The sequence below is a fragment of the Macaca nemestrina genome, chromosome 1 (assembly GCF_043159975.1).
Source record: "Macaca nemestrina isolate mMacNem1 chromosome 1, mMacNem.hap1, whole genome shotgun sequence".
Lineage (NCBI taxonomy): Eukaryota > Metazoa > Chordata > Mammalia > Primates > Cercopithecidae > Macaca > Macaca nemestrina.
Window position 1 is genome coordinate 55,034,986 of NC_092125.1, and position 24,808 is coordinate 55,059,793.

Sequence of the window (24,808 nt, forward strand, 5' to 3'; positions counted from 1 at the left end):
ATTGGAACAAAGGTCACTCTTGCTATGCTTTAGCAAAGAAACTGGCAGCATTTTGCCCTTGCCCTAGAGATCTGTGGAACTTCAAACTTGGGAGAGATGGCTTAGGGTATCTGGGGAAAAAATTTCTAAAAGGAAAGCATTCAAGATATAACCTGGCTTTTTCTGAAAGCGAACAGTCGTATGTGTTCACAAAGAGATTATTTGAAATTGGGACTTATGTTTAAAAGGGAAACAGACCGTAAAAGTTTGGAAAATTTGCAGCCTGACCGTGCAATAGGAAAGAAAAATCCATTTTCTGGGGAGAAATTTAAGCCTGCTGCAGAAATTTGCAAAACAAGGAGTCAAATGTTAATAACCAAGACAAGGGAGAAAATGTCTCCAGAGTGTTTCAGAGATCTTCGTGGCTGCCCCGCCCATCACGGGCCTGGAAGCCTAGGAGAGAAAAACAGTTTTGTGGGCTGGGCCCAGGGCCCTGCTACTCTGTACAGCCTTGGGACATGGCGCCTTGTGTCCCAGTCACTCCAGCTCCAGCAGTGGCTAAAAGGGATCCATGTACATCTTGGGCTGTTTCTTCAGAGGATGCAAGTCCCAAGACTTGGTGGCTTCCATGTGGTGTTGGGGCTGCAGGTGTGCAGAAGACAACAGTTGAGCTTTGAGAGCCTTTGCCTAAATTTCAGAGGATGTATGGAAACGCCTTGATGTCCAGCCAGAAGTCTGGTGCAGGAGCAGAGCCCTCATGGAGAATCTCTACTAGGGAAATGCAGAAGGGAAACATGGGGTTGGAGCTTCCACACAGAGTCCCCACTGGGAGACTGCCCAGTGGAGCTGTGAGAATAGGGTCACCACACTCCAGACCCCAGAATGCATTGCATTGTGCACCAGAAAAGTCTCAGGCACTCAAGGCCAGCCTGTGAAATCAGCTGCAGGGGACTGTACCCTGCAAAGCCACAGGGACAGACCAGTCCAAGGTCTTGGGAGCCCACCTCTTGCATCATTGTGTTCTGAATGTGAGACATGGAATCAAAGGAGATTATTTTGGAGCTTTAAGATTTAATAAGTGCCCTGTCAGGTTTCAGATTGCATGGGGCCTGCAGCCCCTTTGTTTTGGCCAAGTGCTCCCATTTGGAATGGGAACATTTACCAAATGTCTGTAACTCCATTGTATGTTGGAAGTAACTAACTTGTTTGATTTTACCAGCTCATGGTCAGAAGGGACTTGCTTTGTCAGATGAGACTTTGGAATTGGACCTTTGAGTTAATGCTGGAATGAGTTAAGACTTAGGGGACTGTTGGCAAGGCATGATTGGTTTTGACATGTGAAAAGGACATGAGATTTGGAATAGACCGGGCTGGAATGATATTGTTTGACTCCGTGTTCCCACTCAAATCTCATCTCAAATTGTATTCCCTACATGTCAAGAGAGGGACCTGGTGAGATGTGATTGGACCATGCGGTCAGTTTCCCACATGCTATGCTCATGATAGTGATTGAGTTCTCATGAGAGCTAATGGTTTTAAAGTGTGGTACTTCCTTACTGTCTCTCTCTCTCTCTCTCCCTCTCTCTCTCTCTCTCTTCTTCTCTCTCTCTCTCTTTCTCTCTCTTCCCCCTCTATCTCTCTCCCTCTCTCCCTCTCCCTCTTTCTCTCCTGTTGCTATATGAAAAGGTCCTTGTTTTCCCTTTGCCTTCTGCCATGACTAAGCTTCCTGAGGTCTCCCCACCCATGCAGAATTGTGAATCAGTTAAAACTTTTTCCTGTATAAATTACTTAGACTCCAGTATTTCCTTATAAGAGTATGATAAAAGACTAATACAGGTGTCATCTCTAAGCTTTCTGAACTTTCCCCCTCAGTCACTAATTGCTAGTACCTCCTGGCTCAGTTTTCTTCCTTACTCCAAATTCTTTCATGTCTGTTAGCATTAACACCTGCTTTGCTGTACCACTCAACAAATTTGCTTCTCAATCCTTTATTGCCTCATCTCTGTTGCCACTTTTCTCAACTTTATGCTCCTATTGCCAGAGTACACTCCTTCCCATCATCTGAAACTCCTCAACTTCAAAAGTCACAAATTCATATATTCTACTCATTAATTACCATATTTATTTCTTCTGACTAGCTTACTCACACTTCCATGGACTGTTTTAACCACATCTATACTTTCAACCTAATGCACCTACTACTTTCTCACATCCTTTAAGAGCCTCCAGTATTTACTCTTTCTTTATGTCTCTCTTCAAATTAAATAGCTCACATTCCAATAACTCTTTTGCAAACAGCCTTAAATCTCTTGCTCCACTTTCCTTTTGATTGTACAGTCTACCAAATACCCATGGCTGAATAAACTTATACATCCATATTCTCCATTTATGTACATAAGCAGCCAAGTGTTGTAGAGAAAGGCAAAAAAAAAAAAAAAAAAAAAAAAAAAAAAAAAAGCTTATGTACATAAGCCGCCAAGTGTTGTAGAGAAAGGCAAAAAAAAAAAAAGCAGATTAGTATCTCTAAAAATTCATGACTCAGCACTGCTAAACAATCCTACTCTATCTTATTTTTGTCTGCTTAGTACTCACTACTTTGTTGTGATTAAGGCCCTTAATCTAAAATGGGAAAACGTTTAGATTTGATTTTTTTAAATATGAATTTTTAGGAAAATTAAGAGTATATATATTCAATCACGAAAGGGGGAATTTGTAAAGAAGTAAGTTTGGAGTACAGAAACACTTCTAATAAAAGATTTTGATCAAATGTTAAATAAATCTCCTATTTTCAGCAGCATTTGCTTATTTTTATTGAAGCAAAGAGTGATTTAGTATATACCCTCACATGAAGTTGGCAGTGTTCATTTTCCAAAAAGAAAATACATTTTTGAGATAGAGTCTCCCTCTGTCACTCAGACTAAAGTACAGTGGCACCATCTCTGCTCACTGCAACCTCCACCTCCCGGGTTCAAACGATTCTCATGCCTCAGTCTCCTGAGTAGCTGGAATTATAGGCACACACCACTGCGCCTGGCTAATTTTTTGTATTTTTATTAGAGGTAGGGTTTTACCATGTTGGCCAGGCTGGTCTGGAACTCCTCAAGTGATCCGCCCACCTTGGCCTCCCAAAGTGTTGGGATTACAGGCGTGAGCTACTATGCCCAGACACAAATCAATTTTTTTATATCCTCTCAAGGTGCTGATGTTTACTCTGACAACTCTGGTGCTATAAGTTTACTGTGCACAATATATATTGAGGCAACTACAACTACTAGCTCAAAAAATATTAAATTATTAACAGGCCTGATTATTCAGTATATGCAATCAAGTACTATTCTTTTCCTCAGCTTTACTGATACATAACTGACAAATAAAATTAAATATATTCAAGGTGTACAACGTGATGTTTTGATCTATGTGCACATGGTGAAATGACTACCATAATCAAGCTAACATACCTGTTACCTGGCATACTTACCTTCCATCTGTGGTGAGAATATTTAGATTCTACCCTCTTGGTGAATATCAGGTATGCAATATTATTATTAACTGTAGTCATCATGCTGTACAAAAGGTCTCCAAATTTAGTCATCTTATAACTGTAAGTTTGTACACTTTGACCAACAGCTTCCCTTTTCTCCCACCTTCTGACTCCTGGTAACTACTCTTCAACTCTTGGTTTCTATGAGTTCATTATTTTTTAAATTCCATATATAAGTGACATCATACAGTATTTGTCTTTCTGGTTTTTTCTCACAGTTTTTCTGCTTATTTCACTTAACATAATATCCTCTAGAATCATCAGATCATCATGTTGCAACCAACAGGATTTCCTTCTTTTTTAAGGCTGAATAATATTTAATTGTAGGTATATGTTACCTTTTTCTTTCTCTTTTTTCTTTCTTTTTTATTTTATTTTAATTTTAATTTAATTTTATTTTATTTTATTTTTTTGAGACTGGGTTTCACTCTGTTGCAGTGCAGTGGTATGGGTATGATCTTAGCTTACTACAGCCTTGAACTCCCAGACTCAACCGATCCTCCCCCCTCAGTCTCCTGAGTAGCTGAGACTGCAGATGAGCACCAGCATACCCGGCTAATTTTTTTTATTTTTTGTAGAGATGAGGTCTCAGTATGTTGCCCAAGCTAGCCTCGAACCCCTGGCTTCAAGCAACCCTCCTCCCTCGGATTCCCAAAGTGCTGGGATTACAGGTGTGGGCCACCAGCCCGGCCACATTTTCTTGTTTCATTTATGGACGGACACTTAGGTTGTTGCTATATCTTGCCTATTGGGAGTAATGTTTAATATCAGTATTGTAAAGAATTATTACGTATATATTTCTTGTTTTCTTTCCTTAAATATGGGTAAATAAAAAAGAAAAAATGGCCAACATGGTGACTTATGCTTGTAATCCCAGCACTTTGAGAGTCTAAGGCAGACAGATTGCTTGAGCTCAGGTATTCCAGACCAGCTTGGGCAATGTGGCTAAACCCCATCTTTACAGAAAGCAAAAATTAACCGGGTGTAGTTGCACACACGTGTGGTCCCAGCTACTCAGGAGGCTGTAGTGGGAGTATTACTTAAGCTCAGGAGGTAGAGGCTGCAGTGAGTTGTGATGGCACCACTGCACTCCAGTCTGAGTGACACAGCAAGACTCTGTCAAAAAAAAAAAAAAAAAAAAAGCAAAAAGCAGAGTAAGAAGGCAACAGGGAAAGGAAAATGTTAGGTATCTAGTTAATAGAGAAAATGCTTAGTGACTATGTAATTAGTATTATAATTACATTAAAAGTTTTAAATAGAAATACTTTAAAAGAGAAATTTTAAGCCCACTGTGACAATTTTCAGTTTTATTCAGGAAACAATGTAGCTACTATATGCAATGGACTGCATCAGCATTATAGGATGAAAACATAAAACACACTTTCCTCTTTCAAGGCACTAAGGTGCTTGTGGAGATAGACAGTTATAAGCAGAACTTTTCAATACACTGTGAGACACAGAAAGAAAAATACTGCATGATTCCACTTATATGAGGTAACTAAAATAGTCAAAATCACAGAACCAATAAGTAGAATGGTGGTTACTGGGGGAGGTGGAGGAGAAAATGAGGAGTTACTAGTCAATAGGCAAAAAGTTTGAGATAAACTAAATTAATAAGATCTAGAGATCTGCTGTACAACATTGTACCTATAGTCAAAAATACTATATTGTGCACTTAAAAAAATTTTTAGAGGGTAGCTCTCATATAAGTTTTCTTACCATAATAACATTTTTGAAAATTAACTCATTAAAAAAAAAAAGATTTTGTTCAAACAACTATATATGTGTGTGTATTATATATACATAGAATAAATATATATTAATATATATGCACACATGTTATATACACAACTGCATATATAATGTATAATGAGAAATGCCACAATATAAATGTGTTCAAGGAGGGTCGATGAGCATATCACCCAATCTGGGGGAAGGAGAGTCAGGAATGGTTTTCTTAAGGAAATGACTGTGATCTGACTCTCAGTAGCTGAGTGAGAGTTGTTGGGAATAAGTATAACATTCTTGGCAGAAGAAATCAAACTGCCAATATGGAGAGATGAAAAAACGCATTTTGTATGAAAAGAAATATTAAGTAAACATATGTTGTTGAGGATAAAGAGCACACTGTAATAACAGCAACGTGATAGAAAAGAGACAATTTACAGAGGAAATATGTGCTAGAATAAAAAGTCTAGGCTTGTCCTAAAGGGAATGCAGAGACTTTGCAGGGTTTTAGGTAGACTAGAGGTGAAGAAAGTTTGCATTTAGTAGGTTATTCTGAAAGTAATGTGAAACATGATTCAGAGAAGAAGCAAGACTAGAGGCAGACAGATAAATTAGGAGTAGACTATTTCATTAGTCCAAGAGTAAGACTATTAGAACCTAAACCACAGCCATGGTAATAAAAATGAAAGAAAATGTAAATTCAAGAATTATTTCACAGGTAAAATGAGCAGGATTTAGTGATTGAATAAAAGTGGTATGGGAACAAAGTGGAGAAAGGAATCAGGACAAAACCAGGCTTATAACATTCATGATTAGATGAATGGTTATATCCATAGCAAGAGGAAGAAGAGAGAGATAGAGACAGAGAGAGAGGTGGGGGAGGCAGGGGAGTGGTAACATAAATTCAATTTTTATTACTTCACTTTCATGAGGTTACATAGGAGTCTGAACCTGTGAGAAGAGGTTTGGGAAAAGATGTGGATTGAGGGCAAAAAGCAGATGATGAAACCCTAAATAGTGCAAACTTTATTTAATGGGCAGAAATAGGAGTAAAAAGACTATATACGGGGTCAAGAATAGTAATCAGAAATGTAGAAGCATAATCAGGAGAAAGTGGAATGATAAAAGCCAAGAAAAAGCAGTTTTCCAAGAAGGAGGGAATAGTGAATATTCACTGCCACTAGTAAAATAAAGACTGAAACATACATGTGTTCCCAATACATGTTCCCAAACTTACATGTATTTCAGATTAAAATAAATAAATAAGTGTAGAACACAATTTTCAGTTAGTTGAGAAGTTATTTACCCCATATTATTTCTTGTTATTTTTATTTGTTTCATCTGTATCTTTCTATTTTATCTTTTTTAAAAATTCAGACTTTTATATACTACTTTTGTGTTTCCTAGTTCCTTAAGGTTATATTTAGTTGTATTAACTTCTTCCTTTTTCTCTTTGGCTTTCTTTATTGTTCTTTCTATAGTTTTCAGATTTATTTGTTTAGAATTATTTATTCTCATTTTTATATTGATTGATATATTTTAAGCTAATAGTTTACTCTGAATACTGCTTCAGTTATATCCTATAAAATCTGATATGCAATGTTTTCATTATTGTTTCCTAGAAATTCTGTCATTTTAGTTTATATTTCTTTTTTGACCCCAGAGTTGCTTAATAGAAAGTTTGTACATTTCCAGGGAAAATAGCCTTTGTGTTGTGCTTAAGTTTTAAATGTGTTGTACTATGATCAGAAAATGTGACCTATATTAATTAATATGGAATTTAAGTAGATTTTCTTTATGACCTAACATATATGGCAAGTTTTTACGACTGTTTTATGTGTGCCTAAAAATAAGTATATTCTTTATTATTAGGGAACAGAGTTGATATAGATCCATAAGATATAAAGTATTGATTGTTCGAATCTTCTATATCTTTGACTAATATTTTGTTCACTTGAAATGTTTTAGATAATAAATTTTATTAAATTTTCTTCCTATTTTCTGTCTTGTATAGTTTCTGCTTTATGAAATTTACCATTACATTAATTTATTATAGATACTTTGAATTGTTTCTCTTTTTGCAATTAACGTTTTATAAAAGGTCCTTCTTTGATTAATTTATTGTTTATGGCAGGATTTTCACTTTATCAAGCCTAGTATCCTTTATTTTTTGTTGTTGTTTAAATTGGTTGTACTTTTAAATAATGTACTTTTTTTTAAAAAGTACAGTTATGGTACAATACATGTAAATTAAAATTTACCATCCTAACTGTTTTTAAGTGTGTAGTTTAGTAGCATTAACTACACTCGCGTTATTGTACAACCATAACCAACATCCATCTCCAAAATTCTTTTCCTCTTGTAAGACTAAAGCTCTGAACCCACTAAACAACTTACCATTTCCCTCTCCTTCCAACTCCTGGCAACCACCATTCTACTTTCTGTCCATATAAATTGTCAATGCTAGGTATCTCATACAAGTAAAATAATACTTTTAGTACAATATTATATAATATAATAATATTTTCTTAATGTAACTGGTTTCTATAATTTAACATGATTACCTCACGTTGATGCCTTACTGTAGTTTTGATATACGTTTCCCTAATGATTAGTGTTGAGCATCTTTTCATGTGTTTATCGGCCATTTGTATATCTTGGCTGAAGAAATACCTATTTATATTCTTCAGTCATTTTTTTTTTTTTTTTTGAGATAGAGTTTCGCTCTTGTTTCCCAGGCTGGAGCGCAATGACAGGATCTCGGCTCACTACAACCCCCACCTCCTGGATTCAAGCCATTCCACTGCCTCAGCCTCCCAAGTAGCTGGAATTACAGGCATGTGCCACCACGCCCAGCTAATTTTTGTATTTTTAGTAGAGACGGGGTTTTGTCACGTTGATCAGGCTGGTCTCAAACTCCTGACCTCAGGTGATCCACCCTCCTCGGCCTCTCAAAGTGCTGGGATTATGGGTGTGAGCCACCACGCTCAGCCAAGCAAAGTATTTTTTAAAACTTTGTCTTGTGGTAAATCTCACAGCAGATGAAAGCAGCTCGATTCCTACAATAACCTGACTTCAGGTGATCCACCCGCCTCTGGCCTCCCAAAGTGCTGGGATTACAGGCGTGAGTCACCGCGCCCGGCCCCTCTCTCATTTTTATATTCTGTTATTTGCCTTCTTATTTTGAGTTGTGAGAGCTGTTTATATATTCTGGATAAAAATCACTGATGAAATATATGACTTTTAAATATTTTCTCCTGTTTCACGGGTGACTTTCTCACTTTGCTGATTCTGTCCTTTGATCCTTACTCAATGTACTTTTTTCTACTCCTTTTCTTTTTAACTATTTTGAAGAAGCTAGTTTTAGTTGCGCCTTTTGCACACAACACTGAACTGGGTTTTGCTTTGGAACCAAATGAGAAAATACTTTTCTAATGAAGATTTAAGTTCTTTATAATAATTGTATAGGTTTTTTATATCTATAGTGTGTGCAGATGCAGCTTTTTAAAACTTTTCACTATATGGTCTCTTTTCAATGTTCATTATATTGCTGCTATTGCTGCTGTTACAGTAGTTTTTATTTATTTTGCTATTTAGGAAGAAGGGTATTTTTAGGTAGTTTGTTTATGCTATGATTTTAAAATAATATCATACTTCCACAGATTTTGGGCAATGTCTATTTGTTGTTATCATTAAAAAATATAAAATTGGCTTACAACTTCTTTCTTTCCTCTCCTTCTTTCCAACTCCTCCATCTTCTAAGTTTATTCAATGTTAAGATCTTTCTTGGTGTTTATATTGGTTCTTTTAAATGTGTTAGAATTCTACTATTCTATTTCAGTTTTACATTTTATTATTTGACTCCCACCCATAATGTATGAAGGAAGAAATGAAGGGAAGGAAGGACAGAAAAAAGAAAAGTAAAAGACAGAATATAAGGAAGATAAAACAATTGAAAAGTCCATTAATGAAAGAATAATTAAATTATGTTACCCCTAGCTTGTAAAATGCTATTCAGTTATTACAGAGAATAAAGCCAACCTATATATGCTGACATGATAATAGTTTATTTTATTTTGGGTGAAAATGTAAGTCCTACAACAATATATATGGTACGATATGTAATATATAGCCCACTTATATATAAAAAAACAATGCTTTTCCAGTAGCTGGAAAAGAAGTCTTTGTGTTTCTGAAGGAAATCTAGGTAGTTCATCAAAGCTGTAACCCTAAGAATCAAGTACGTCCTCAAGAATCACTTGAACCTAGGAGGAGAAGGTTACAGTGAGCTGAGACGGTGTCACTGCACTCCAGCTTGGGCGACAGAGCGAGACTCTGTCTACAAAAAAAAACAAAAAAAGGAATAAAGTGCTTACTTAGTCTTTTCACTTGCCTATCTCACAGATACCTCAAAAACACATTTCCAAAATTATTAATAAAACTCTTCATGCTAATCCGCACTCCCTCCCATTGCTTCTCCTTCCCATTCTTCCTATCACATTTAGATGGCCATCCCATCCACTTAGTCAAGCCAAAACCTAGGAGTTCTCCTGAACTCTTTTCTCTGCCTCACTGTCCCCCACATCTAATCAATTATCATTATAATGATGCCACATACTAAATATCTTATTTCAGCTTAGTTTGTACCATCCTGCTGCTGCCACCAGTGTAAGTGACTACCTTATCTTTGTTGGATGACTGCCTTATTTTCCTCAGTGATTTCTCTTTGCCCACACCTTTTCCCCGTCCGATCAGTCTCTCCATATTACAGTCAGTGATGTCTTTAAAAAATTCCCAGTAAGCATTGCATTCCATTTAGTGACTTCCAAAATCTTTAATTTGACCTACGAAGGCCTTCACAATCAGGGCTCCAACCTCTCCAAGTTTCATTTACTCCTCTCTGTCCTTCACTCCTTTCCACTCAGTCTGTACTGGATTTTTATTAGCTTCTTGGAAACGTCATGTTCTTTGCTGTTTTTCATGTTCTTTCTCTACATGAATTCTTATATTTTCTCCCATCCAATCTCAGCCTATATATCACTTATATGTCACTTCCTCACTGAAGACTTTTTAAACACCCAGTACTAGGCAATATCATCTGGTGTTTACTGACAATGATGGGGTCTTTGCTGCCATGCCTCATTTCATAGGGATTTGCTTGCATCTTTCCTCCGCTCCGAGAGACAAGCTTCACTAGAGCAGAAACAGTGTGTGTCTTATTGTTTTATTTTCAGTGGTTAGTGTAATGCCTAGCATATAGTATGAGCTTTGACTTTGCATATGCTATTCCTTCTACTTGAAATGTTTTTTCTTAAAGTCTTTTAAACCTAGACTTACTTTTACTTTTTTCCAAGATGCTTCCTATACCACACCCATACAAAAAAAATAAAATAAAAGTTAAATACTACTTACTTTGTGCCTCCACTTTACTTTGTATGTGCTTCCACTGTTGCACTTTTCAAAATTTTTATTTCTTTAGCATGTGGAGTTTACTTTTAGCTGCATTGCCTAAAGAATTTTTTATCTCCTCTCAACATATAAAAATCAGTGCATTTCACAATTAGCAAATCAAAATATATGGCAATACTGGACACAATATTCCCCCATGACAATAATTCACCTTGAGCGAAGTAGTTGTCCTGGTTAAACAGTGCATGCCATCTCCAGTTCATAGTGATAGAAATATCACTAGATAAGCCACAATCATCACCCATTTTGAGTTTGCAATCACTAGTACAAGTTTATCTCTTTTACTAAGTAAGTAGGTCATTACTTTGCGTTCTTTGAAAAATAACAAGGAGAATTTTAGTCGTTTTGAATCCTGCACTACCCAGCATGTTCCCTGGGATAGAGCAGGTGCTCAATAATGTTATTTAATTGATAGATTGATGAATTAATTAAAAAGATTACTGCTTTTCTGTTGATATTTAATTTTAATTAAATTTCCATTTTTATGGGATCCACTGTGGGAACCTACTACAGGAGATTAATTAAAATAATGAATATGAACTCAAGGACAGTTCTGAAATATACATATTTAACATTGAATGAATTAATACTTATTTAATCCACAGAGTTAGGTCAGCTGTGGCGTCATTTCTGAAAGAAGCTATTTCATACCCAGTAGTAGAGAATTGTCCTTTGGGCATTTGAGAATATCATCATAAGGAGAAACAGATCTTGAGTTAGAATAACTGAATAGTTTCTAGAAAGGAAAACTTGTTCTAATACCAACAACCAATCCTAATAGGGGTCCTAGTATCTGGGTACTACTGCTATTACATGTGCTTATGAATGAGCTGAAATAACAATTGGAAGTATAACTCTCACTTCAGATGAAAAAGTGACAATGTTGCTATTTCACATCTCTAACAGACCTTGATAATACTGACAGTTGTTTTTTGATGCTTGTAGGATGCTCTTATTTCAGATTTTGTAATCCACATAATTCCAAAAATCATCTAATCTAAAAAAAGGCTTGAAAGTGTAAAATGTAAAAATGCCAAGAGTCCTGGGAGGCCGAGGCAGGTGGATCACCTGAGGTGAGGAGTTTGAGACCAGCCTGGCCAACATGGTGAAACCTCATTTCTACTAAAAATACAAAAAAAAAAAAAAAGTAGCTGGGTGTGGTGGTACACACCTGTAATCCCAGCTACTCGGAAGGCTGAGGCAGGAGAATTGCTTGAACCCAGGAGGTGAAAGTTGCAGTGAGCCAAGAGCATCCCATTGCACTCTAGTCTGGGCAACAGAAGGGGACTCCATCTCAAAATAAATAAATACATAAATAAATACATAAATAAATACAATAAAATTCCAAGAGTCATTCTTTCTTTAACTGTGTCTCTTTAACAATATTTGAGCACATGTTCAAATATGGTAGTATACTACCTCATAAACAATTTGGTTATTAACCTGGTAACAAATATTACAGGTAATTTTAAAAGTATTTTTACATTTAGAAAGTCCAAAGGGCAGTCTCTTCTGTCTTTAATAAAGCAGATTCTCTAATACAGCATATAGTTTCTTATCTCTAGTGTGTTTGGCCCTTTAATACTGACATAAACTTTGAATTAAGGGTAACAAAAGCCTTAATATTAATAAAGGTGATAATGAATGTGAATGTAAAATTTTTACACATACAGTATATTGAAAACAATGATATAGTCTAGTCAATGGGCATTAGGAAATGAAAATATTTTGATGTGTAGATTAATTTGTAACAGATGGAAGACATACAAAAGAGATTACGTTCTACATCAAATTATACAAACTAAAAATTAAACAACATTTATTGGTTTTTATTTATAAATAAAGAAATGTTCAGCACAAACAATTTAGGTTCAAATATTTAAGCAAGGAAAAACTCAGAAGTTTTTAACTTAACATACTTCCTCAAAATTATGTTTTATAAGGAATTTCATGATATATTGAAATATGACTCCTCTTTCTGCCATTCAATTCTATGTTCTTAAGGGTTCTTGATAAGACAGAGTCCTTGAGGGGAAAAAGAGAGATTTTTGAAATAAGCATCAATTGTAGTCAAGTGTTTATTATAATCTTAGCCTTTCAATTTTTCATATAGTCATTGTTTTTATTAAGTACTATTAAGAACAAATTATCTTACTTAGTAAATAATACCACCAGTTCCCTTTAAAAAACTCAATATTATTTACTACACTACTCACCATTTTTTAAATATTTTTCTACATGTTTACCTTTTTCTTTTGAAAGTGAGAAATTCATACTGTACCAAAACATTTAAATAGCATATAAATTTTTTTCCACCCTGATTTTACCACAATTAGAAATAAAAATAAAAAATTTTCCCACTATTGTGTGTCTTTTACATATTTTTTTATTAGAGCGGTCAAAGCATCTAAAAAGCTGGCTTTATGTAATTCATATAGCTCATTGTTTGCAATTTTTAAAACAGGACCACATGCACTTTGCCACTACTTATATTTTTAATATTCTTAGCTGAACAAAAAATATAATTTCCATTTTCTGTATATAGTGTCTTCAAAAATGGTTAAAATTCTGATCCTACAAAATGGTTTACATAATTTTATTATACTTTTTTTAACATTTCTCTAAGAAAATAGTTAAATTATTTCTTGTAAGTGGTAGAAGATGTATTTTTTAAATTGTAGTATGAGGAAACTCCTTAGTACGTGATTTCCAAAAGTTACATAAAAATGTGGTTCCGAAAATAAACACCGTATTTTCCACACTTTATTAGTAGTGCATGAAATTAGATTAAGAAGTAGGAGAAAGTGTGATTTTGTCCTTATCACAGAACATATAGGTTAATTTTTGCACTTTTAAATACTACACATATAAATTGATTTATTTTTCCATTTGCCAAAGTGTCACAAATATCAAATGGCAAATGTTGCTTTCACTTCAGACAATTCAGAAGGCCTGTCGAATTCATTACCACTTCCAGTTGTTTGCTTGGTACAAAAAAAATGAAGAAAATATTATTTTTTCTTTCCAGTTGCCATAAAGTAAGAGTGGTGTAGAACATAACATTTCTGAAATGTTGAATAACAATCTGACCAAAAAAAAACATACCTATAGGTGAAAGCCTCTTCTTACCTTTGTCTTGGAATACATCTTGGATATTTTAACTGCCCTCTGTCACATTGCATTCTAAGTATAGATCCAGTAATATATAATTCAGCTGGGTAAGTATCTCCTCTACAAATAAACTCAACATATTCACCATGCAAAATATGTGGTCTATTGTCAAAATCCCATTTCAGAAGTAAATTATTCTTTTCCATTTCAGTAAAAGATAATGTGCATGGCTCTGGGAACAACAAGAGAAAAAAAAAAAGAAAGAAAGAAAAAGAAGAAAACTATCTTGTTACATCTTGGTAGGAACAGGAATCATTGTATTGCGTACTCATGAGGACCTTAAAATTCTCAGACGTAAGAGTAGCAAGTCAGTTAATTAGAATTAATATTTGAGTCATAAAATACGTTCAAATCTCACAGAAAACGGTGAGCCATTTCTCTCTGTGGTCCTGGATTTGGGGAAAAGGTATTTTCTGCCAGTCACTTAGTTTTATGTCATTAGCTTTTTCAAAGACAACAAACAAACAAAAAGAGGTATTTTGGGGGAAGCATTGACAGTTACTAATGGTCATTGATATCATGCTCTTTTCCCTTTTCCTTCTTCAGAAAGTTCAAATAAAATTATCATGAGACAAATTATTAATTGCTGTATAAATAATATTTTATGGAAATATAGACACTAACTAGATTCTCAACACTGACCAAAGCTTTATAACCTCATGCCATCCAAAATGGTTGACAGTTACTTCTCTTTAAAATGTCTAGTTAAGAAATATCAAGGCTGGATTAAGACATTTTAAATTCTAAGCATGGAAAGTATAATTGTGTCCTTTCCCATGTATACTAAACAAAAGAGAACCTTAAAGTGTGTATTAGGATACACACACACACACAAAAAACTCTTTGATTTTTTTTTTCCCAGAATAAAAACATTAAAATTTCTAAAACATCAAATATCAGATTATTTCAGAAAATGGGATTTCTTGTGTCCTTATTTGTCTCCTGGATGACCTAGCATTAAGAAATAACTTCTGAGACAGGTAAAAAGGTTCAGAGTTGCTAATATGGCATATTAATCACATACCTGTAGTACATTAACAAACTTATTTACAGTATGCCCTGTCTGATTGCCTGCAGGGGATACATTTCAAGAACCCCAATGCATGCTTGAAACTGCAGATAATACCAAACCCTATTGTCATTCATTTGGAACACGTTTTTGTTCATGTCTTCTGCTCACAAATTTAAGGCCTCTTCCACCTCAACTAAGCATTTGTTATACACTGTGGCTTGTAACTTTTGCAGTCTGAGGTGCAACAATAAAACTTGCATGGATTTCTTTTTCCTTCTTTACACTTTCATAGATAGAAGACTCATTGTTTCCATGGATCTTAGCAACCTCAGCATACATTTATTTTTCTTTTCTTTTTAAGTTGAGAACTTCCACCTTTTCACTTAAAGGAAGAACTTTACGCTTCTTTTTAGCATACCTTGGGCAGGAAAGATGAAAAGGCATGAGATTTTATTATACTACTCAGTGCAGAATTTAAAATGTATAAACTGTTTTTCTTCTGAAATTTTCAATTTAACGTTTTCAGACTGCAGTTTACAGCAGGTAACTGAAACCCCAGAAAGTGAAACCGCTGCTGAGGGTACTGTGTTCAGTTATTTTTTTCAGCAACTACTTATTAAATGCCTATGTGTCAAACGTTATGCCGGAAGTGCTACAGGCGCTAAAAATGAACAAGAATTACTACAGTCATTACAAAATCGTCGTGAAAATGAAGTCAAGTAGTACTATAATTTAGAATGCCATTGCTCTACAAAACATGAGATTTAAATTAAAAGAAATTTAAAAGTTGATTCATGGACCTTTAACTTTCGGCTGTGGCAGAGTAGATCATACCAAACTCGGCTACGACAGAGTAGATTATATCAAACCAGCACTTCTATTAAGAAACCGAAAATCTGAAAAACAGGGAAACAAGCAAGCATTTCAAGGTATCAGAAAACCTCCAAGGAACTTAGTCAAGGAACTAAGGTTCTGGAAAAAATGTATTCAGGTGAGTTAAACGTCTACGTGAGGCTGGGCGTGGTGGCTCACTCCTGTAATCCCAGCACTTTGGGAGGCCAAGGCAGGTGGATGATCTGAGGTCAGGAGTTTGAGACCAGCCTGGCCAACATGGCGAAACCCCGTCTCTACTGAAAATAAAATAAAATAAATAAAATAAAATAATAAAATAAATAAACTAAACTAAACTAAAATAAAATATGCAGGCATGGTGGTGCTTGCTTGTAATCCCAGCTACTCGGGAAAGCTGAGGCAGAAGGATCGCTTCGACCTGGGAGGTGGAGGTTGCAGTGAGCCGGGATCGTGCCACTGCACTCCAGCCTGGGCGACAGAAGGAGAGTCTGTCAAAAAAAAATTCTATGTGCCATTTTTTCTCTTGAGGTGATCGTTGACTTTAAGTCTGAGAGATTAGATGATAGAGAATGGCCAGGATAGGCATAGAGCCAGGAGAACTTGTGAAAATCTCATCATAGAGTTGAAGACAGAAAAACGAGAATTTGGTAAACCAAGGCAGCCAGGACTTGAAAAGGAAAGAACTTAGAAGGATAGGAGGTGTAGAGATATGAGCTCGAGGCTCTGCGCTAGCTTTTCCCTGAGGTACTGCTTATCCCTGACTTGTATAGAGGCATAGGATGAGAAACCAAGCAGAAAGTAAACACAAACTTACAGTGGGCATTTGGCCGTCTCCCAGTAATATCAGAGACAGTCAAGGAGAAAAAGCTTTAATAAACACAACAAACTCTCCGTGAAGAGCCCTGGACAGTTACGGTCTGTGAGAAAAGGCAAGCAGAGTCTGAAAACAAATGTAGAGAAAGTTTTATTTTTCATTGTATTGAAACCAACTGCCTCTACCCTAATCATCAGCCAGAGGATGAGATGAGCATTCTTTGGAGTAAGTTGACATCATCCAAACCTCCTAAAATTTTCCATATGTAATATTTGAAATTCAATCAACTGTTAACAAAAATATCAAGAATTTGGGGCTAGAAAATAGTTCCAGATATTGGAGTTTGCAGATAAGCCTTAATAAAAAGTATGAATTATATGTTCAAGAAGTTGATGTTAAGATAGGATCTTTCATCAACTAACTCAAAGCTACAAAAAGAAAATATGAAATAGAAATGCAAAGATAATCGCTGAAATTGAGAACTCAAAAGATGAGTTTAAAGCAGATAGGATACATCTAAAGAGAGGATTATTAAACTAGAAGAAAATTGCCAAATTGAAACAAAGAAACAATACAACGAGAAAATTACCAAACAATTACTACTGTAAAACAAGAAGAAAATCAGAGAAAATATAGATTTAAAGAGACAATGGCATAGCAAAAAGATGTAATATATGTATCATGGAATCACAGCCAAGGAGTGGGAAATGCACACTTTAAAAGATATTAGCCAAACATTTCTAAAACCCATGAAGGATATCAAGCACATCAAGATTCAAGGAATGCTACTAACTTGAAGAATAAAATGTACAAAGAAACCCACATCTAGGCCAACATAAATAATTTGCTGAGATTAAAAACAAAGAGAAATGTTAAAAACAGCAGAGAAAAAAAAGATACATTACATTCAAAAAGTATTATTAAGAACAGCATTTGATTATTTAACAAAAACTATAAAAACCAGAAAAGGATGAAATGACACTTTTTTTTTTTAGATGGAGTCTTGCTTGTCGCCCAGGCTGGAGTGCAGTGCCGATTCTTGGCTCACTGCAAGCTCCACCTCACAGGTTCATGCCGTTCTCCTGCCTCAGCCTCTCGAGTAGCTGGGACTACAGGCGCCCACCACCATGCCCGCTAACTTTTTTTGTATTTTTAGTAGGGGGAGGGTTTCACCATGTTAGCCAGGATGGTTTTGATTTCCTGACCTCGTGATCTGTCCGCCTCGGCCTCCCGAAGTGGCTGGAATTACAGGTGTGAGCCACTGCGCCCAGCCAAAATAACAGATTTTAAAGCACTGAAATAAAATAAGGGCTAGGCTAGAATTCTATATCAGGCAAAAATATCCTTCAAAATTGAAGAAAAATAAAGACTTTGCAGACTTAAAAAAAAACGGAAAAAATAACAAAGAAATAATAGTTTTCAAGCAAAAGTAAAATTATCCCAGTGAGAAACAGAGAAAAACTGGAAAAGATGAGGAGAAAATGCATTGATAAATATATAAGTAAATCTAAAAGAATATAGTTGGACAAAACAATAATGTCAATCATATCTTTTGGATTTAAAATACATGTAGAATTAAAATACATGATGTAGTAATACAAAATGTTGGAAGAGTAAATAATTAGTGTTTTAAAGTCCTAGAGAAGTAATAAAAGTTCTAATATATATTGGATTGAATTAATATTGTATGATATAATCTCTATGATAATGGTTAAGAAAAAATGACAGGAAAGTATAATTAACCAGCTAATAGAGGATGAAAGAGTTTAACAAAAAATAGATTTATCCATAAGAAAGTAAAAATATTTTTAAAAAGAAAAAATAATAGAGAACACTGGGCACCATGGCTTACATCTGTAATCCAGCACTTTGGAAGGCCAAAGCGGGAGGATCACTTGAGCCCAGGAACTCAAGACCACTCTGGGCAACATAAGGTGACTCCATCTCCACTAAAAATAAAAATAAAAAAAAATAGCTGGGTGTGGTGGCACATGCCCCGTCTCTACAAAAAAAAAAAAAAAAGAAAAATCTAAAAATTAGCTAGGTGTGGTCCCAACTACTAAAGAGGCTGAGGTGAGAGGTCATTTAAGCCCAAGGTCAGGGCACTCCAGCCTGGGCAACAAATGAGACCCTGTCTCTCTTTATATATATCCGTCTACCTATCTATCGATAGACCAGCCTAGGCAACATAAGGAGATTTCATCTCCATAAAAAATGAAGATAAAAAAATAGCTTGGTGTGGTGGCACACACCCTGTCTCTATAAAAAATATATATATAAAATATATATACATTTCTAGATGTGTCTACATAGATACACAGATATTGAGAGAGAGAGACAGAGACTTTGTTGCCCAGGCTGGAGTTCCTTAGAAACAAATATCTCTCTCTCTCTCTCTCTCTATATATATATATATGTGTGTGTGTGTGTGTGTATGTATGTGTATGTATGTATATATATGTATATATGTATGTATGTATATCTACATATATATGGGTCGGTTCCAAGATGGCCGAATATGAACAGCTCCAGTCTGCAGCTCCCAGAAAGATAGACACAGAATACGGGTGATTTCTGCATTTCCAACTGAGGTACCTGGTTTATCTCATTGGGACCGGCTAGTCAGTGGGTGCACCCCACAGAGGGAGAATGGAAGCAGGATGGGGCATCGCTACACTTGGGAGTGCAAGGGGTGGGGGATTTCCCTTTCCTAGCCAAGGGAAGCCATGACAGACTGTACCTGGAGAAATGGTACACTTCTGACCAAATACTGTGCTTTTCCCATGGTCTTAGCAGTCAGAAGACCAGGAGATATCCTCCCTTGCCTGGCTTGGTGTGTCCCACGCACACGGTGCCTTGCTCACTGCTAGTGCAGCAGTATGAGATCAACCTGCGATGCTGCAGCTTCACTGCAGGAAGTGGTATCTGCCATTGCTGTGGCTTCAGTAGCTCACAGTGGAAACAAAGCGGCCAGGAACCTCGAACTGGGCAGAGCCCACCACAGCTCAGCAAGGCCTACTCCCTCTCTAAATTCCACCTCTAGGGACAGGGCATGGCAGGACAAAAGGCAACAGAGAGCTTCTGCAGGCTTAAACGGTCCTCTCTGATAGATTTGAAGAGAGCAGTGGCTCTCTCAGCATGGCGTTCGAGCTCTGAGAATGGACAGACTGCCTCCTCAAGCGGGTCCCTGACCTCCATGTAGCCTGACTGGGAGACACCTCCCAGTAGGGGCCAACAGATACCTCAAACAGGCAGAAGCACCCCTGGGATGAAGCTTCCAGAGGAAGGATCTGGCAGCAATGTTTGCTGTTCTGCAGCCTCCACTGGTGATACCCAGGAAAACAGGATCTGGAGTAGACCTCCAGGAAACTCCAACAGACCTGCAGCTGAGGCGTCTGACTGTTAGAAGAAAAACTAACAGACAGACAGAAATAGCATCAACATCAACAAAAAGGGCATCCACACCAAAATCCCATCTGTAGGTCACCAACATCAAAGACCAAATGTAGATAAAAACCACAAAGATGCAGAGAAACCAGAGCAGAAAAGATGAAAATTCCAAAAACCAGAAGGCCTCTTATCCTCCAAAGGATTGCAGCTCCTTGCCAGCATGGGAACAAAACTGGACAGAGAGTGAGTTTGACGAGCTGACAGAAGTAGTCTTCAGAAGGTTGGTAATAACAAACTTCTCCGAGCTAAAGGAGCATGTTCTAACCCATCACAAGGAAACTAAAACCTTGAAAAAAGGTTAGATGAATGACCAGCTAGAATAAAAACTGTAGAGAAGACCTTAAATGACCTGAAGGAGCTGAAAAACACAGCACGAGAACTTCATGATGCATGCACAAGCTTCAATAGTCAATTTGATCAAATGCAAGAAAAGGTATCAGTGATTGAAGATCAAATTAATTAAGCGAGAAAACAAGATTAGAGAAAAAAGAGTGAAAAGAAATGAATAAAGCCTCCAAGAAATATGAGACTATGTGAAAAGACCAAATACCTGTTTGATTTCTGTACTGGAAAGTGATGGGGAGAATGGAACAAGTTAGAAAACACTCTTCAGGATATTATCCAGGAAAACTTCCCTAACCTAGAAAGGCAGGCCAACATTCAAATTCAAGAAATACAGAGAACACCACAAAGATACTCCCCAACAAGAGCAACTCCAAAACACATAATTGTCAGATTCACCAAGGTTGAAATGAAGAAAAAAATGTTAAGGGCAGCTGGAGAGAAAGGTCAGGTTACCCATAAAGGGAAGCTCATCAGACTAACAGAAGATCTCTTGGCAGAAACTCTACAAGCCAAAAGAGAGTGGAGGCTAATATTCAACATTCTTAAAGAAAAGAATTTTCAACCCAGAATCTCATATCCAGCCAAATTAAGCTTCATAAGTGAAAGAGAAATAAAATCCTTTACAGACAAGCAAATGCTGAGAGATTTTTGTCACCACTGAGCCTGCCTTACAAGAGCTCCTGAAGGAAGCACTTAACATGGAAAGGAATAACTGGTACTACCCATTGCAAAAACATGCCATATTGTAAAGACCATTGATGCTATGAAGAAATTGCATCAATTAACTCATAAAATAACCAGTCAACATCATAATGACAGGATCAAATTCACACATCATGATACTAACCTTAAATGTAAATGGGCTAAATGCCCCAATTAAAAGACACAGACTGGCAAATTGGATAGAGTCAAGACCCATCAGTGTGCTGTATTCTGGAGACCCATGTAATGTGCAAAGACACATATAGGCTCAAAATAAAGGGATGGAGGAAGATCTACCAAGCAAATGGAAAGCAAAAAAAAAGCACAGCTTGCAATCCCAGTCTCTGATAAAACAGACTGTAAACCAACAAAGATCAAAAGAGACAAAGAAGGCCATTACATAATGCTAAAGGGATCAATTCAACAAGAAAGAGCTAACTATCCTAAATACATATGCACCCAACACAGGAGCACCCAGATTCATAAAGCAAGTCCTTAGAGACCTGCAAAGAGACTTAGACATTCACACAATAATAATGGGAGACTTTAACACCCCACTGTCAACATTAGGCAGATCAGTGAGACAGAAGGTTAGCAAGGATATCCAGGATTTGAACTCAGCTCTGGACCAAGTGGACCTAATAGACATCTACAGAACTCTACATCCCAAATCAACAGAATATACATTCTTCTTAGTACCACATCGCACTTATTCTAAAGTTGACCACATAATTGGAAGTAAAACACTCCTCAGCAAATGTAAAAGAACAGCAATCACAGCAAACTGTCTCTCAGAACACAGTGCAATCAAATTAGAACTCAGGATTAATAAACTCACTCAAAACTTCACAACTACATGGAAACTGAACAACCTGCTCCTGAATGACTACTGGGTAAATAACAAAATGAAGGCAGAAATAAAGATGTTCTTTGAAACCAATGAGAACAAGGACACATTTGTTCTCTGTGACACATTTAAAGCAGTGTGTAGAGGGAAATTTATAACACTAAATGCCCACAAGATAAAGCAGGAAAGATCTAAAATTGACACCCTAAGATCACAACTAAAAGAACTAGAGAAGCAAGAGCAAACAAATTCAAAAGTTAGCAGAAGGCAAGAAATAACTAAGATCAGAACAGAACTGAAGGAGACAGAGACACAAAAACCCTTCAAAACATCAATGAATCCAGGAGCTGGTTTTTTGAAAAGATCAACAAAATTGATAGACCAGTAGCAAGACTAATAAAGAAAAGAGAGAAGAATCAAATAGATGCAACAAAAAATGACAAAGGGTATATCACCACCAATCCCACAGAAATACAAACTACCATCAGAGAATACTATAAACACCACTATGCAAATAAACTAGAAAATCTAGAAGAAATGGCTAAATTCCTGGACACTACACCCTCTCAACACTAAACCAGGAAGAAGTTGAATCTCTGAATAGACCAAAAACATGCTCTGAAATTGAGGCAATAATTAATAGCCTACCAACCAAAAGAAGTCGAGGACCAGACGGCTTCACAGTCGAAATCTACCAGAGGTACAAAGAGGAGATTGTACCATTCATTCTGAAACGATTCCAATCAACAGAAAAAGAGGGACTCCTCCCTAACTCACTTTATGAGGCCAACATCATCCCAATACTGAAGCCTGGCAGAGACATAGCAAAAACATAGAATTTTAGGCTGATATCCCTGAAGAACATCAATGCAAAAATTCTCAATAAAATACTGGTGAACTGAATCCAGCAGCACATAAAAAAGCATATCCACAATGATCAAGTCAGCTTCATCCATGGGATGCAAGGCTGGTTCAACATATGCAAATCAATAAACATAATCCATCACATAAACAGAACCAACGAAAAAAACTGCATGATTACATCAATAGATGCAGAAAAGGTCTTTGACAAAATTCAACAGCCCTTCATGCTAAAAACTCTCAATAAACTAGATATTGATGGAATGTATCTCAAAACAATAAGAGCTATCTATGACAAACCAACAGACAATATCATACTGAATAGGCAAAAATTGGAAACATTCCCTTTGAAAACTGGCACAAGACAAGGATGCACTCTCTCACCACTCCTATTCAACATAGTGTTGGAAGTTCTGGCTAGGACAATCAGGCAAGAGAAAGAAAGAGTATTCAATTAGGAAAAAAGGAAGTCAAACTATCTCCCTTTGCAGATGACATGACTGTATATTTAGAAAACCCCATTGTCTCAGCCCTAAATCTCCTTAAGCAGATAAACACCTTCAGCAAAGTCTCAGGATACAAAATCATTGTGCAAAAATCACAAGCATTCCTATACACCAATAACAAACAGAGAGCCAAATCGTGAGTGAACTCCCATTCACAATTACTACAAAGAGAATAAAATACCTTGGAATCCAACTTACAAAGGATGTGAAGGACCTCTTCAAGGATGACTACAAACCACTGCTCAACAAAATAGAAGAGGACAAGAACAAATGGAAGAGCATTCCATGCTCATGGATAGGAAGAATCAATATCGTGGAAATGGCCATACTGCCCAAGGTAATTTATAGATTCAGTGCTATCTCCATCAGCCTACCACTGACTTTCTTCACAGAATTGGAAAAAACTACTTTAAAGTTCATACGGAGCCAAAAAAGAGCCCACATAGCCAAGACAATCCTAAGCAAAAAGAATAAAGGATGGAGGCATAATGCTACCTGACTTCAAATTATACTATAAGGCTACAGAAAACAAAACAGCATGGTACTGGTACCAAAACAGATATATAGACCAATGGAACAGAACAGAGACCTCAGAAATACCACCACTCATCTACAACCATCTGATCATTGACAAACCTGATAAAAACCTGCAATGGGGAAAGGATTCCCTATTTAATAAATGGTGCTGGGAAAACTGGCTAGCCATATGTAGAAAGCTGAAACTGGATCCCTTCCTTATACCTTATACAAAAATTAATTCAAGATGGAATAAAGACTTAAATGTTAGACCTAAAAGCCATAAAAACCCTAGAAGAAAACTTAGACAATATCATTCAGGACATAGACATGGGCAAATACTTCATGACTAAAACACCAAAAGCAATGGTAACAAAAGCCAAAATTGACAAATAAAATCTAAATGAACTGAAGAGCTTCTGCACAGCAAAATAATCTACCATCAGAGTGAGGAGGCAACCTACAGAATGGGAGAACATTTTTGCAATCTAGCCATCTGACAAAGCGCTAATATCCAGAATCTACAAAGAACTTAAGCAAATTTACAAGAATAAAACAACCCCATCAAAAAGTAGGCAAAGGATATGAACAGACACTTCTTAAAAGAAGACATTTATGCAGCCAATAGAAAAATGAAAAAATGCTCATCATCACTGGTAATCAGAGAAATGCTAATCAAAAGCACAATGAGATACCATATCATGCCAGTTACAATGGCGATCATTAAAAAGTCAGGAAACAACAGATGCTGGAGAGGATGTAGAGAAATAGGAACACTTTCACACTGTAGGTGGGAGTATAAATTGGGTCAACCATTGTGGAAGACAGTGTGGCGATTCCTCAAGGATCTAGAACTAGAAATACCATTTGACCCAGTGATCCCATTACTGGATATATTCCCAAAGGATTATAAATCATGCTACCATAAAGACACATGCACATGTATGTTTATTGTGGAACTATTCACAATAGCAAAGACTTGGAACCAACCCAAGTGTCCATCAATGATAGACTG

At 36.4% G+C, this 24,808-nt stretch overlaps 1 protein-coding gene across 4 annotated transcripts in view; it reads right to left on the bottom strand.

Moving 5' to 3' along the window:
* Positions 1-12,509: 12,509 nt before the first annotated feature.
* The window catches only part of LOC105484655 (coagulation factor XIII B chain), a 31,807-nt gene continuing 19,508 nt past the window's right edge, over positions 12,510-24,808 (bottom strand). For 3 of the 4 annotated variants that reach the window (XM_011746482.2, XM_011746486.3, XM_011746484.3), the window contains 2 exons: positions 13,847-14,060; positions 12,510-12,742 (listed from right to left, as the gene is read on the bottom strand). In XM_011746482.2, coding sequence (XP_011744784.2) covers positions 12,709-12,742; positions 13,847-14,060 — 248 coding nt within the window. In that variant the 3' untranslated portion in view covers positions 12,510-12,708. The other variant, XM_011746487.2, reaches the window with a different exon arrangement.